The sequence below is a fragment of the Macaca thibetana genome, chromosome 8 (genome assembly GCF_024542745.1).
Source record: "Macaca thibetana thibetana isolate TM-01 chromosome 8, ASM2454274v1, whole genome shotgun sequence".
Taxonomy (NCBI): Eukaryota; Metazoa; Chordata; class Mammalia; order Primates; family Cercopithecidae; genus Macaca; species Macaca thibetana.
This window is the reverse complement of record NC_065585.1, coordinates 105,190,073-105,204,044: the sequence shown is the minus strand read 5'-3', so window position 1 is coordinate 105,204,044 and position 13,972 is coordinate 105,190,073. Positions and strand designations below refer to the sequence as shown.

General features: G+C 41.3%; 1 protein-coding gene across 2 annotated transcripts in view; it reads left to right on the top strand.

Annotated features, from left to right (window-relative positions):
- BAG4 (BAG cochaperone 4) overlaps positions 1-13,972 on the top strand; it is a 37,034-nt gene that overhangs the window by 3,854 nt on the left and 19,208 nt on the right. Inside the window, exon 2 of one of the 2 annotated variants that reach the window (XM_050801327.1) lies at positions 13,433-13,540. The exons of the other annotated variant lie outside the window; for it this stretch is intronic. Coding sequence (XP_050657284.1) covers positions 13,433-13,540 — 108 coding nt within the window. The remainder of the gene's footprint in view (positions 1-13,432; positions 13,541-13,972) is intronic. 2 annotated transcript variants of the gene reach the window in all.

Below are 13,972 nucleotides of genomic sequence, written 5' to 3'. Positions count from 1 at the left end.
ATGTTGCAATGTTTTTTCCAGATTTGTTCTTTTGACTTTTTATGTTTTGCATTTTAATACTATAAATCTGTCAAATTAGAAAACCAAATAGTATAGAAACCTTTTATAACCTTGCTACTCAAAAAGTGTGGTCCATGGACTAGAAGCTTCAGTGTCACTTGTGAGGCTGACAGAAGTGCAAAATCTCTCCTCTTCCAGACTTACTGCTGCAATTTATTAAGATCCCCAGGTGATTCATATGCACATTAATATTTGAGAAGCATTGCTGTATAGAACTGGTTGTATTGAGATAATGTACTGAACTACAACACAGACTTGACTATGTTAACACATTTAAGTATGGCAGGGAAAAAATTAGAAATCTATCACTCCCTATTTTTTTTTTTTTTTGAGACAGAGTCTCGCTCTGTCCCTGAGGCTGGAGTGCAGTGGCCGGAACTAGGCTCACTGCAAGCTCTGCCTCCCGGGTTCACACTATTCTCCTGCCTCAGCCTCCCGAGTAGCTGGGACGACAGGCGCCTGCCACCATGCCCGGCCAATTTTTTTTGTATTTTTAGTAGAGATGGGGTTTCACTGTGTTAGCCAGGACGGTCTTGATCTCTGACCTTGTCATCCGCCCGCCTCGGCCTCCCAAAGTCCTGGGATTACAGGTGTGAGCCACCGCGCCCGGCCTATTTTTTTTTTTTTTTTAATTTATTTTTTTTGAGACAGAGTTTTGCTCTTTTTGCCCAGGCTGGAGTGTGATGGCACCATCTTGGCTCACTGCAACCTCCACCTTCCGGGTTCAAGCGATTCTCCTGCCTCAGGCTCCCAAGTAGCTGGGATTACAGGTGCCCACCACTATGCCTGCCTACTTTTGTATTTTTGGTACCCGGCCACTCCCTATGATTTTTCAGAGTAAAACTTTAGGCTGGGCGCGGCGACTCACGCCTGTAATCCCAGCACTTTGGGAGGCTGAGGTGGGCAGGTCACCTGAGGTCAGGAGTTTGAGACCAGCCTGGCCAAGGTGGTGAAACCCCATCTCTACTAAAAAATACAAAAATTAGCTGGGTGTGGTGGCTCACATCTGTAATCCCAGCTACTTGGGAGGCTGAGGCAGAAGAACCACTTGAACCTGGGAGAGAGGGGAAGTTGTAGTGAGCCGAGATCACACCACTGCAATCCAGCCTGGGCAGCAGAGCAAGAAAACAAAAAACAAAATGTCCCAGAAAACAAAAAACAAAAATGAGCCGTGCGTGGTGGCGGGCGCCTGTAATCGCAGCTACTCTGATAACTGCTGAAACCAGGGAGGCGGCGGTTGCAGTGAGCTGAGATCATGCCACTGCACTCCAGCCTGGGCTACCAAGCGAGACTCTGTCTCAAAAAACAAAACAAAACAAAACAAAAACAAAAACAAAAAGGAAGTAAGGGAAAAGAGTTGAGAAACCTCTTTTGAGCTAAAGGGAGAAAAGCAACAAGTTTGGAGTTGGAGCAGAGGGGCATTAACAGCTATTGGTCTCCTCTCATGGTGGAGTAGGAGGCTAGGTCATCTTACAGTAAAGGAAGTAGAATGGGGTGCTGTGCGAAATTTCTTAGGTAAATGTTTGAACTAGATGCTGGACAAGAGGGACAGAACAGAGAAGCATTTGGAAGAGATCCAAATGTGTTTGAAAAGTTAAAAAATTATGATTGTCAGTATAGGAGCATAAGGTAATTTATTAGTGATTTTGAACTATATAGCTATACAAATAATTTATCATGTACTTTACTAATAATTTTTGTCCAATTCTTATGAAAAATATAAGCAAATCTGTAAATGGAATTTATGTAGTACAAGTGCTACTGATTCCTCTGCTGCTAGATTTGTTTGGGCTGGGGTTTCAGTTTGGGGGAATGTTGGTAAGCCACTTTGGAAAATGTAATCATATATTCACTTTAAAGGAATTGACTCCAGTCTTCATCTGGGATTATTTATTTCTCAAAAGAGAAGAAAGGAAATACATTAGCTATCTTGCATAATTTTAATCAAATTTTCTTTGGCATAGAACTTTAAGTCACATTATTGTGGCTTGTGAAAACATTTTATTACCTTTGTTTTAGTTTGTATTTCATTCAACAAATAAAAAGTTTGGAAAGAGTTAGGCACGTGATAATATTGGTAACTTAGTTTATAGAATAGAGTTCAGCTTCAGCCAGTTTCCTGTGAAACTGCTATTTCATAGAATTAGTGTCATGTTGGGAGGGCCATGAGCTACAGACTTTCACTGTTACTGGGGATATTTTTAGATTTGTCCCATTTTGTCCAAAAGGAGGAAAAAAAAGACAAAGACATTATTTTTCATTAAGACAATAAAATTCTACTTTTTTAGTGCTTCATTGAGGACATTCTTTTTTTCATTAAAAAAATTATGGCATAATTTACATAAAGTAAATTTCACTGTCTTTAGGGTATAGTTCTGTGAGTTCTGTTAAATGCATACAATTATGTAACCAGCACTACCACCACAACTGAGCTATACATACTGACCCATCTTTTTTTTGTTTTTTTTTTTTGAGACGGAGTCTCACTCTGTCGCCCAGGCTGGAGTGCAATGGCACGATCTTGGCTCACTGCAACCTCCACTTCCCGGGTTCAAGCGATTATCCTTCCTCAGCCTCCTGAGTAGCTGGGATTACAGGTGTGCACAATCATGCCTGGATAATTTTTGTATTTTTAGTAGAGATGGAGTTTCACCATGTTGGTCAGGCTGATCTCGAACCCTGACCTCGTGATCCAGCCACCTTGGCCTCCCACAGTGCTGGGATTACAGGCGTGAGCCACCACGCCCGGCCACTGACCCATCTTTTAAACAAGAATTCTAGGGTAAGAATTTAAGAAGATTTAATTTTTACCTATCCCTAAAGTCTGTTAAAATTACAGAAAAGGAATTGTATTTCTCATTTTATTTTATTTTATTTTATTTTATTTTATTTTTGAGACGGAGTCTCGCTCTGTCGCCCAGGCTGGAGTGCAGTGGCCGGATCTCAGCTCACTGGAAGCTCCGCCTCCCGCCATTCTCCTGCCTCAGCCTCCCCAGTAGCTGGGACTACAGGCGCCCGCCACCACGCCTGGCTAGTTTTTTGTATTTTTTTAGTAGAGACGGGGTTTCACCATGTTAGCCAGGATGGTCTTGATCTCCTGACCTCATGATGAGCCCGTCTCGGCCTCCCAAAGTGCTGGGGTTACAGGCTTGAGCCACCGCGCCCGGCCTGTATTTCTGATTTTAAACATTTAATCCCACCCTCATTTTTTAAAGTAGCATTATGAACTCATTTGTATAACATATATATGTATGTGTGCACACATACACTCAATATATTGAGTGTGTTTCAGTCAGTTGCAGTCTTTTTTTTTTCTCCTCCCAAATGGACCAAAGAGTCACTGGCTTGCCTTTAATTAGCTGTAACCTTTAAACTTGCTTTATTTATTTATTTATTTATTTATTTATTTATTTAGAGACAGAGTCTCGCCCTGTCACCCAGGCTGGAGTGCAGTGGCATGATCTCGGCTCACTGCAAGCTCTGCCTCCTGGGTTCACGCCATTCTCCTGCTCAGCCTCCCGAGTAGCTGGGACCACAGGCACCCACCACCATGCCTGGCTAATTTTTTTTTTGTATTTTTAGTAGAGATGGGGTTTCACTGTATGAGCCAGGATGGTCTCAGTCTCCTGACCTCGTGATCCACCTGCCTTGGCCTCCCAAAGTGCTGGGATTAAAGGCATGAGCCACCGCGCCCGGTCACCTTTAAGCTTTCACAAGTGTAGTCAACCAGGTAAGGGTGGTAGGGGCTATTTCCCAAAACTTCTCCCGCCGACTCAAAAGTTAGGTTCTTCAGAGTAAAACAGACTCTTCCCTGTTTTCAAGGTTATTCCAGAGTTTCCCTGTATTCTTCTATCTAATCTCAGCTGCCACAATCAGACAGACGGAAAGCACAAGGACACTTTTCCTTGCATCTGTACTGGAAACCTTAGCAGCAGATAGCAGTCGTTCTTTTTGATGCTTAAATGATACCATATTATGTCAATGGGAGTCCCTTTTTCTTGACTTCTGATTCCTTTGGACATAACCCATTGATTTTTTTTTTCTTTTTCTTTTTGTGGAGAACGGGGTCTTGCTATATTGCCTAGGGAGGTCTCAAACTCCTGGGCTCAAGCTATACTCCTGCCTCTGCCTCCCTAAGTGCTGGGATTACAGGCATGGGCCACCATGGCTGGCATGACCCATTGATTTTTGATAGCTCCCTTGATTTCTGGTACAACAAGATGTCTCAGGCTTTGTATATATTTTGTCCCAAGCCTCATAATCAGCCATTCCTTAAGAACCTGGTTGAATTTTTCTCCCAAGTGGAGAATTACATTTAGAAACCGTCAAGTCAAGATCTGAGCAGGAAAACAGAAACCACACTAGTTAGAATTTGATTTAGGAAATTAGCTAAATAGGTTATTAGAGTTCTCAAAAGGGAAAAAGAGAACACAGAAGTAACAGAAAATAGTAAGTGGAGGAAGCAGCTACAATTCCTAGGGCTGGGGAATAAAGGGAAGAGGTTGGGATGATTAGAACCAGGAAAGTTGGAAGAATGGCCGGGCGCAGTGGCTTACACTTGTAATCCTAGCCCTTTGGGAGACTGAGGCAGGTGGAGTGCTTGAGCCCAGGAGTTCAAGACCAGCCTGGGCAACATGGGAAAATCCTGTCTCTACAAAAAAACACAAAAATTAGCCAGGCGGTAGTGGGCCTCTGTATTCCTAGCTACTCAGGAGGCTGAGGTGGGAGGATCACCTGAGCCCAGGAGGTTGAGGGTGTGGTGAGCTGTGATTGTGCCACTGCACTCCAGCCTGGGTGACAGAGTGAGACCCTGTCTCAAATGAAATGAAATGAAATGAAAGGACATGACATGACATGACATGACATGACATATAAAAAGAACCTGGAAACTTGGAAGAGTGGCCAGGAGGTGGTGCCTCCTACCTGGTGCAGGTACTTCTGAGGGCATTCAGCTTGAAGAGTGTTGTTGACTGACTGCTGCATACAGGTTGAATAGCATTGCAGGGCTGACACTGAGAGAAACAGCAAACAGACAGGAAGAAGCAAGTCCACTGTCTCCTCCTCTAGCCTAGCATACTGTTTTGGCAGAACCAGAAAGCAAGCAAGCTGGGGAGGGAGAAATGTTTGTAGACTTCCAGCCTTGCATCACAGAGCCAAGTGTAGAATGCCATGCTTGCGGCCGGGTGCAGTGGCTCACGCCTGTAATCCTAGCACTTTGGGAGGCCGAGGCGGGTGGATCACGAGGTCAGGAGATCAAGACCATCCTGGCCAACATGGTGAAACCCTATCTCTACTAAAAATACAAAAATTAGCTGGGCGTTGTGGTGCATGCCTGTAATCCCAGCTACTCCGGAGGCTGAGGCAGGAGAATGGCTTGAACCTGGGAGGCGGAGATTGCATTGAGCCGAGAGCACCACTGCACTCCAGCCTGGGCAACAAGAACAAGATTCTGTCTCAAAAAAAGAAAAAGAGGCCGGGCGCGGTGGCTCAAGCCTGTAATCCCAGCACTTTGGGAGGCCGAGACGGGTGGATCATGAGGTCAGGAGATCGAGATCATCCTGGCTAACATGGTGAAACCCCGTCTCTATTAAGAAATACAAAAAACTAGCCGGGTGAGGTGGTGGGCGCCTGTAGTCCCAGCTACTCGGGAGGCTGAGGCCGGAGAATGGCGTGAACCCGGGAGGCGGAGCTTGCAGTGAGCTGAGATCCGGCCACTGCACTCCAGCCTGGGAGACAGAGCGAGACTCTGTCTCAAAAAAAAAAAAAAAAAAAAAAAAAAGAAAAAGAAAAAGAGTGCTGTGTTTGGACCTGAGGGGCAAGGGCCAATACCTTAATACTTGGTACAGAAATTACAGTTGGGTGCCTGGCTTATATAGTAATTATTATTGTGTTGTCATTGTGTCTAGACCTTTCCAAAGGGCAGAATTATAAAATAAGTATTTGAAAATAGAAAAATAAATGAGTTCATACTTACATTAATTCAAATTTAACATTATAGGAATTTTAACTTCTTTGTGTATTTTATATGAAAAAGTCTTGATTCCTAACTTAAAATAATTACAAATATTTGCACAATCTAACAATAATGTGTAAAATAAGTTCAAAATAATGCCAGGTTCCAGTTCTGGCATGACAGCATGAAGAATTCTGTGGACCTAGTTCCCAGTGAAACTGGTGAACATTAATTTTAAAAAACAACAAATTACAGTTTCTAGAAATGGTCCTAGGGAATAGAGCAAATGAAGAAACACTTTTTTTAAAATTTTTATTTTTAGACAGAGTCTTGCTCTGTCGCCCAGGCTGGAGTGCAGTGGTGCCGTCTTGGCGATCTCGGTGATCTCGGCTCACTGCAACCTCCACCTCCCGGATTCAAGTGATTCTCTTGCCTCAGCCTCCTGAGTAGCTGGGGTTACAGGTGTGTGTCACCATGCCCAGCTAATTTTTGTATTTTTAGTAGAGACAGGGTTTCACCATGTTGGTCAGGTTGGTGTTGAACTCCTGACTTCGTGGTCCACCTGCCTTGACCTCCCAGAGTGCTGGGATTATAGGCGTGAGCCACCGCGCCTGGCCATGAAGAAACATGAAGAACATTGGGTCTGTGATATCTGAACTAAAACCTTCTCCATCCCTCATTTTTTGCAGCTAGTGAGATAGAAACTTCACTCTAGAGAGTGTAGCCAAGAACACAGGGCTCCAGCTTCATGTATTCTACCCCATTGCCTCAGTCAGAAGGTTTTCATCCTAGGAGGAGGAGTAGCATACCAACATTTCTCATTTTGCCCCAAGTGCCTGTCATTGAGGCAAAATTCTAGGTAATTGTGGCTGACTGGTGGTGGTTCCTTTCTTTCACCCAGTCCCTACTCTTAGGATGGAGACTTGACCTTGGGCAAGGCACTGCTGAAAATACTGGGGCTCTGATCATCTTTACCCTTGCTTTTCAAGCCGAGAAGACCTAAGTCTACAGCCTCACTTCCGCTGGGTACTCCACTTCGTAAAGCAGGGATGCCATTCAGATAAACACACCATTGTCCCCACTATAGCTGTAGAGAGTGGCTCAGATGTTTTATCTGGAAGCAGAAATAGGCTGTAAAACAGGTAGCTCTTAATCTTTTCCTAAAGGAACAAAGTATGGAGAAGCTCAAGAGTATGGAGAAACTCAAAAAAACTGCGGAGGTTGTTGTGCAAAGCAATAGGAAAGAGACTGGTTAAATTCACTGGAGATGTAGGATAAACTGTAGGCCAGCTAGTTTGCTGGAGAGAACCAGGAAAAGAAGAAGCTAGTCCTTTGGTATCAGAACAACTCTCAAGCACTGACCTTGGGAACTAACTGTGCCTTTAGAGGGACCCAAATTTGATCTACTCAGTCTGTGGAGCAATTTATGCCCCAGGGTGTTATTAAAACCAGTAGAGCAATCAGCTGGAAATTAGTGAAGCTTTAACAACTAGATGTGGTCAAGGAAAGATACACTCAAGGAAAGTCTTGCAAAAACCTTTGTCATCCAGGGTGACTGTGGGCATCCCCAAGGCTGTGCCTTCTAATGAGCAATATCATATACTTCATACTTGAAGTTTGAGGGCAAACAGACTTTACAAAAATAATCCAGCTAGTTACTAAACAAATGAGCAAATGACAATAACAAGCCTGAGGTGGAAAAGGTGGGAACAGTAGTACTCAGAGTTGCTATAATGTCTAGTTTCCAACAAAAAATTATGAGCTATGGAAAGAAACAGGAAAGTATGACCCATACACTGGAAAAAAAGCAGGTAACAGAAACCGATTGTGAAAGTGACCAGATGTCACATTTAATAGACAAAGACTTCAAAGTAGCCATTATATATGTTCAAATAACTGAAAAACTATGATTAAAGAAGCAAAGGTGTGTGATAATGTCACGTCAAATAGGGAATATCATTAAAGAGATAGCAATTATATATCAAAAAAGGACCAAATAGAAATCCTGGAGTTGAAAAGTACAATAACTAAAATGAAAAATTAGGGGAGTTCAATAGGCTATAACTGACAGAAGAAAGATTCATGAATTTGAAGATAGATCAATACAGATTATACAATTTGAAGGAGAAAAAAAGACTGATGTGTTGGAGAAATGTCAGACACCATTGAACACACCAACATATCAGAAATGATTAATAACAAGGTTAATATAACAAAAGATACAAATATGCTCTTCTCTCAGATTCTTTAAAAGACATTAAATAAAGTAATAAGTATAACAATGTAATGTTGAGTTTGTAACATTTGTAGACATAATGTGGATAACAATAAAATCACAAAAAAGGGGAAAAGGAACAGACTTATATAGGAATAACATTCCTGTATCTCACTGGAATTAAGTTAGTATAAATCAGAAGCTGATTCTGATGAGAAATATATTGTTAGCCCGCTGGGTGCGGTGGCTCACGTAATCTCAGCACTTTGGGAGGCCAAGGCGGGCAGATGACGAGGTCAGGAGATCAAGACTATCCTGGCTAACATGGTGAAACCCAGTCTCTACTAAAAATATAGAAAAAAAAAATTAGCCGGGCGTGGTGGCGGGCGCCTGTAGTCCCAGCTACTCGGGAGGCTGAGAGAATGGCGTGAACCCAGGAGGTGGAGCTTACAGTGAGCCGAGATTGTGCCACTGCACTCCAGCCTGGGTGACAGAGCAAGACTCTGTCTCAAAAAAAAAAAAAAAAAGAAGTATATTGTTAGCCCAAGAGTAACCTCTAAAAAAAAAATGTATAAAAATGTATAATCATTAAATTATAATGCTACATTTCAAAATATTCACTTAATGCAAAAGTAACCTCTAAAGAAAAAAAAAGTATAAAAATGGATAATCATTAAATTATAATGCTACATTTCAAAATATTCACTTAATGCAAAAGAAAGCAGTAAAGGTGGAATAAAGGACAAAAACACATGAGACGTATAAAAAACAAAAAGTAAAAGTAGATGACAAAAAGTAAAAATAAAACGTGTAAATCCAGCTATATCAATAATATTAAATGTGCATGGATTCAACAATCTAGTCAAAAGACAGACTGGATTTAAAAAAAACAAGATCCAATTATATGGTGTCTAAAGGTGGCACACTTAAGGTTTAAAGATACAAGTAGTTTGAAAGTAAATGGATGGAAAAATAAATATAATGCAATAAAGAAAAGATAAATATTTGAGTGTCAGATATCCCAGTTACCCTGTTTTGATCATTACACTTTACATACATGTATCAAAATGTCACATGTATCCCAAAAATATATACTACTTTTATGTGTCAATTAAAAATTACATATATACACACACACATACATATATATATACATGTATACATATATATATAAAAGAAATATGCAAATGGCAACTATGAGAAAGCCGGAGTGGCTACATTAATATCAGACCAAATAGACTTTGTTTACTTTTTATTTATTTATTTATTTATTTTTGAGAGGGAGCCTTGCTGTGTCACCCAGGCTGGAGTGCAGCGGCATGATCTTGGCTCACTGCAACCTCTGCCTCTCGGGTTCAAGCAATTTTCCTGCCTCACCCTCCCAAGTAGCTAGGACTACAGGTGTGTGCCACCATGCCTGGCTAATTTTTTTTTTTTTTTTTTTTTGAGATGGAGTCTCGCCCCTGTCGCCTAGGCTGGAGTGCAGTGGTGCAATCTCAGTTCACTACAACCTCTGCCTCCCGGGTTCAAGCAATTCTCGTGCCTCAGCCTCCTGAGTAGCTGGGATTACAGGTGCCTGCTACCACACCCAGCTAATTTTTATATTTTACTAGAGATGAGGTTTCACCATGTGGTCCAGGCTGGTCTTGAACTCCTGACCTCAAGTGGCCCACCCACCTCGGCCTCCCAAAGTGTTCGGATTACAGGTGTGAGCCACCATGCCAGGCCTGAATTATATACTTTAAATAGGTGAATTGAATGGTAGTGAGTAAAACTTGAAAATAAGAATACCAGTTTTATGAGTAACAACTAATGGATGCAGTTTAGGTTTCTTTGCAGTTCAGCTTATCCTTAGAGAATAAATTCCACTGAGGACATACAGTTAAAATATAATGTGAGCTAAAAGTCGTTTGAAGTAATTCTTTTTTCTCTATGGTTATGTTACCAACTTGATAATTATTGCATTGATTGACTTTTCCTATGCTGAAACAATTCCAGGGTTTTAGTAGCTTATAATGATAAACATTTATTTCTTGCTCAGGGTCTGTGAGTCCACTCTAGTGGTTCTGCTCTAGGCCCCAGGTTCAGTTTAGGTCTACCTGTGTGTCTTCTCATCCTGGGACTTCAGTTGAAAACACAGCTCCCATAAGATAATGTAGGTCTTGTAGAGGGCATGGGAACACAAGAGGGTTGCTGGAATTTGCAGTGACTCCTAAATCCTTTGTGTGGACTGGCACACTGTCACTTTCACCCATATTTGTTTGTTTTGCATAAAAGGTTAAATTACCTTTTTTGTTTGTTTTGTTTTTTTGAGACGGAGTCTGCCTCTGTTCCCCAGGCTGGAGTGCAGTGGTGCGATCTAGGCTCACTGCAAGCTCCACCTCCCAGGTTCACACCATTCTCCTGCCTCAGCCTCCCGAGTAGCTGGGACTACAGGCGCCCGCCACCACGCCCGGCTAATTTTTTGTATTTTTAGTAGAGACGGGGTTTCACCGTGTTAGCCAGGATGGTCTCGATCTCCTGACCTCGTGATCCGCCTGCCTTGGCCTCCCAAAGTGCTGGGATTACAAGCGTGAGCCGCTGCGCCCAGCCAAATTATGTTTTTTTCTTATGTGAGTTTGTATTGACACAACCACATTCACTATCCCCCAGTTTTTCCTCATCTTGCCCCATTCCATATTTTATCTTTCTTTGTCCTTGTGACAGTATCAGTTCCCAATAACACTACTGTATGTATTTATTCTATTCTACAATACACACAAGAAAGTTTAAAAATTTAGATAGTAATATCACTACTAGTAACATTATTTGAAGAGTTTAAGATATTTTTAAATTTCTTTTGCCTTTAGAATATGTACCACTAAGGATGTCCATTCAGAAAACTGTTCAAGGATTATTTGAATTATATTCTGTGTGTGGTTGTCAAGTTGGTTGGTTTTTTCTTTTTAAAGATGGGGTCTTATTCTGTTGCCCAGGCTGGAGTGTAATAGCACAGTCATAGATCATAGCTCACCATAACCTTGAATTCCTGGACTTTGCCTCTGCCTTTCACCTCTCAGCTTCCTGAGTAGCTGGCACTATAGGCACCCATCATCATGCCCACCTGACATTTATTTATTTATTTATTTATTTATTTTTCTGAGTAGAGACTGAGTCTCGTTATTTTCCAGTCTGGTCTTGAACTCCTGGTCTCTGGCCTCAAGCAGTCCTCTTGCCTCAGCTACCTAAAGTGCTGGGATTACAGATTGAGCCACTGCGCGCAGCCTGAGTTGGTGAGTTTTTTTTTTTGAGACGGAGTCTCCACTCTGTGGCCCAGGCTGGAGTGCAGTGGTATGATCTTGGCTCACTGTACTTCTGCCTCCTGGGTTCAAGTGATTCTCATGCCTCAGCCTCCTGAGTAGCTGAGATTATAGACACCTGCCACCACATCCAGCTAATTTTTATATTTTTAGTAGAGATGGGGTTTCACCATGTTGGCCAGGCTGGTCTCAAACTCCTGACCTCAGGTGATCCACCCGCATCAGGCCTCCCAAAGTGGTGGGATTACAGGCGTGAGCCACTGCGCCTGGCCAAGTTGGTGGTTTTTTAAGAAGATAAAATACAGTTTGAATTCATACTGATATTTACAATTCAAATTAAGGATTATAAGGTTTTAAGTTTCATTATTCTTACATCTGTGTCTCCTGTGTCCCATTATGAAAATACTGATTCCCAGTAATACTAATATAAGTATTCATTTGTAACTATAATACCTGCATAACAGTACCAAGATAACAGTACCAACAGTGTTGATAATTATGATTACTGAAAAAAATTCAAAGTATTACTGAAAACAAAGTATTATGAAACTGATAAGTAGAGCAGTTAAGCTAATAGTGATAATCTCTCAGTTATTTCAGCTGCCAATGAATTTCTTTGTGAAATCATATTCAAAGTTTTAGATAAAATGTCGAAGGTCCTGTTCAAGCTTAAAACGATACTTGGGCCGGGCACAGTGGCTCACGCCTGTAATTCCAACACTTTGGGAGGCCTAGGTGGGTGGATCTTCTGAGGTCAGGAGTTCAAGACCAGCCTGGCCAACATAGTGAAACCCCGTCTCTACTAAAAGTACAAAAAATTATCTGGGCTTGGTGGCAGGCACCTGAAATCCCAGCTACTCGGGAGGCTGAGGCAGGAGAATTGCTTGAACCTACCTGGGAGGCGGAGGTTGCAGTGAGCCGAGATCGTGCCATTGCACTCCAGCCTGGGCAACAAGAATGAAACTCTGTCTCCAAAAATAAAAAAAAAAATTTAAAAAATAAACAAAACCTAAATCTATACAGTTGAAAGCAAAATAACTCATAGGATAATGTATGTAATAAATCAGATAATAAGTGCTCTGAGAAGTTTTGAGTCTGTTTAGTCTTTTATCAAAGTTTATTGACTTTTTGCAAATCATTGCATTAACTGAGTTGGAGAGAAAGGCTGATGAAATTATTGTTATAACTAGATTTTCTCTCTGGATTGGTAAATGTTCTGCATCAAAACCTGACACTGAGGTTGCCAGCAGAAAGCTTAGCCATAGCAGAGAGTAGAATATGAAAAAACTAGGGTGTGTCAAGGCAAAGAAGTTGGAGATTGAAGATGTATGTGCTTGAGCTAAACTCTAGTAGTAATGTCTTTGTGTTCCAAAGTTATTGGTAAATATAACAACAGCAAAGAACCATTTTGTTGCACTAATTAAATTAGTAGTCATGAGGGTTAGTTATTGGAGAAGGATAGAGGTGATCTAATGTCTCTGATTTTGCTAATCATCTTCATGTAGTAGAATTCCTTTATCTAGCATTTGGTGTGGTGTCATTAGCGAAACAGATAAGAACAGCTTTTTACTAATAATTGTTTTGTCCCAGAGCATTTGATTTACCATGTACTGAATAATGAGTAGTTTTATAGTGGGGTCCTATTGCCTTTTTTCTTTTATTTTTTGTTTTTAAGAGACGGGGTCTCTGTTGACCAGACTAGACTCAATCACCTGAGGCCAAGTGATCCACCCACCTCAGCCTCCGCAGTAGCAGGACAAGAAGCGTGTGCCACTGTGCCCAGCTTATTGCTTTTTTTTGTCTGTTGCTTTTTTTTTTTAATCCTTATAACCTGCCTCTATCAATCTATCTTAAAATGATGTATGAATGTTATTAAGAGTGAATTTATTTTTCTTTTTTTCTTAGGAGCAGCCACCATATCCTAGCTACAATTCTAACTATTGGAATTCTTCTGCAAGATCTAGGGCTCCTTACCCAAGTACATATCCTGTAAGACCAGAATTGCAAGGCCAGGTATGGTTTAAAAACAGAGACTTTCTGAACTTTTTCTTAATGAATAGATTTATTTTCAAAACCTGTGCAGATTTCAGAGCAGTGATGAGTGTTTGTTTTTTTTTCTTTGCTTCAATGGGCTCCATCAATCTCATTTTAATGTTTTTAGCTCAGAGATAAGGATATATCTAGGCAAATATACCTATAGCTTGAGGCATAATAAATTATTTTTCAGGACCCAGAATCAGCAAACATAAAATGTACTTATTTTTGAAAATTTGACTTATTACAGACATTTAATTTAAAATATTTTAAGCTTACAAAAAGTACAGAAAATATGTACATTTTAAATCTAGCATGCAGGGTCGGGTGCAGTGGCTCACAGCTGTAATCCCAGCACTTTGGGAGACCGAGGCGGGCAGATCACCTGAGGTCAGTAGTTCAAGACTAGCC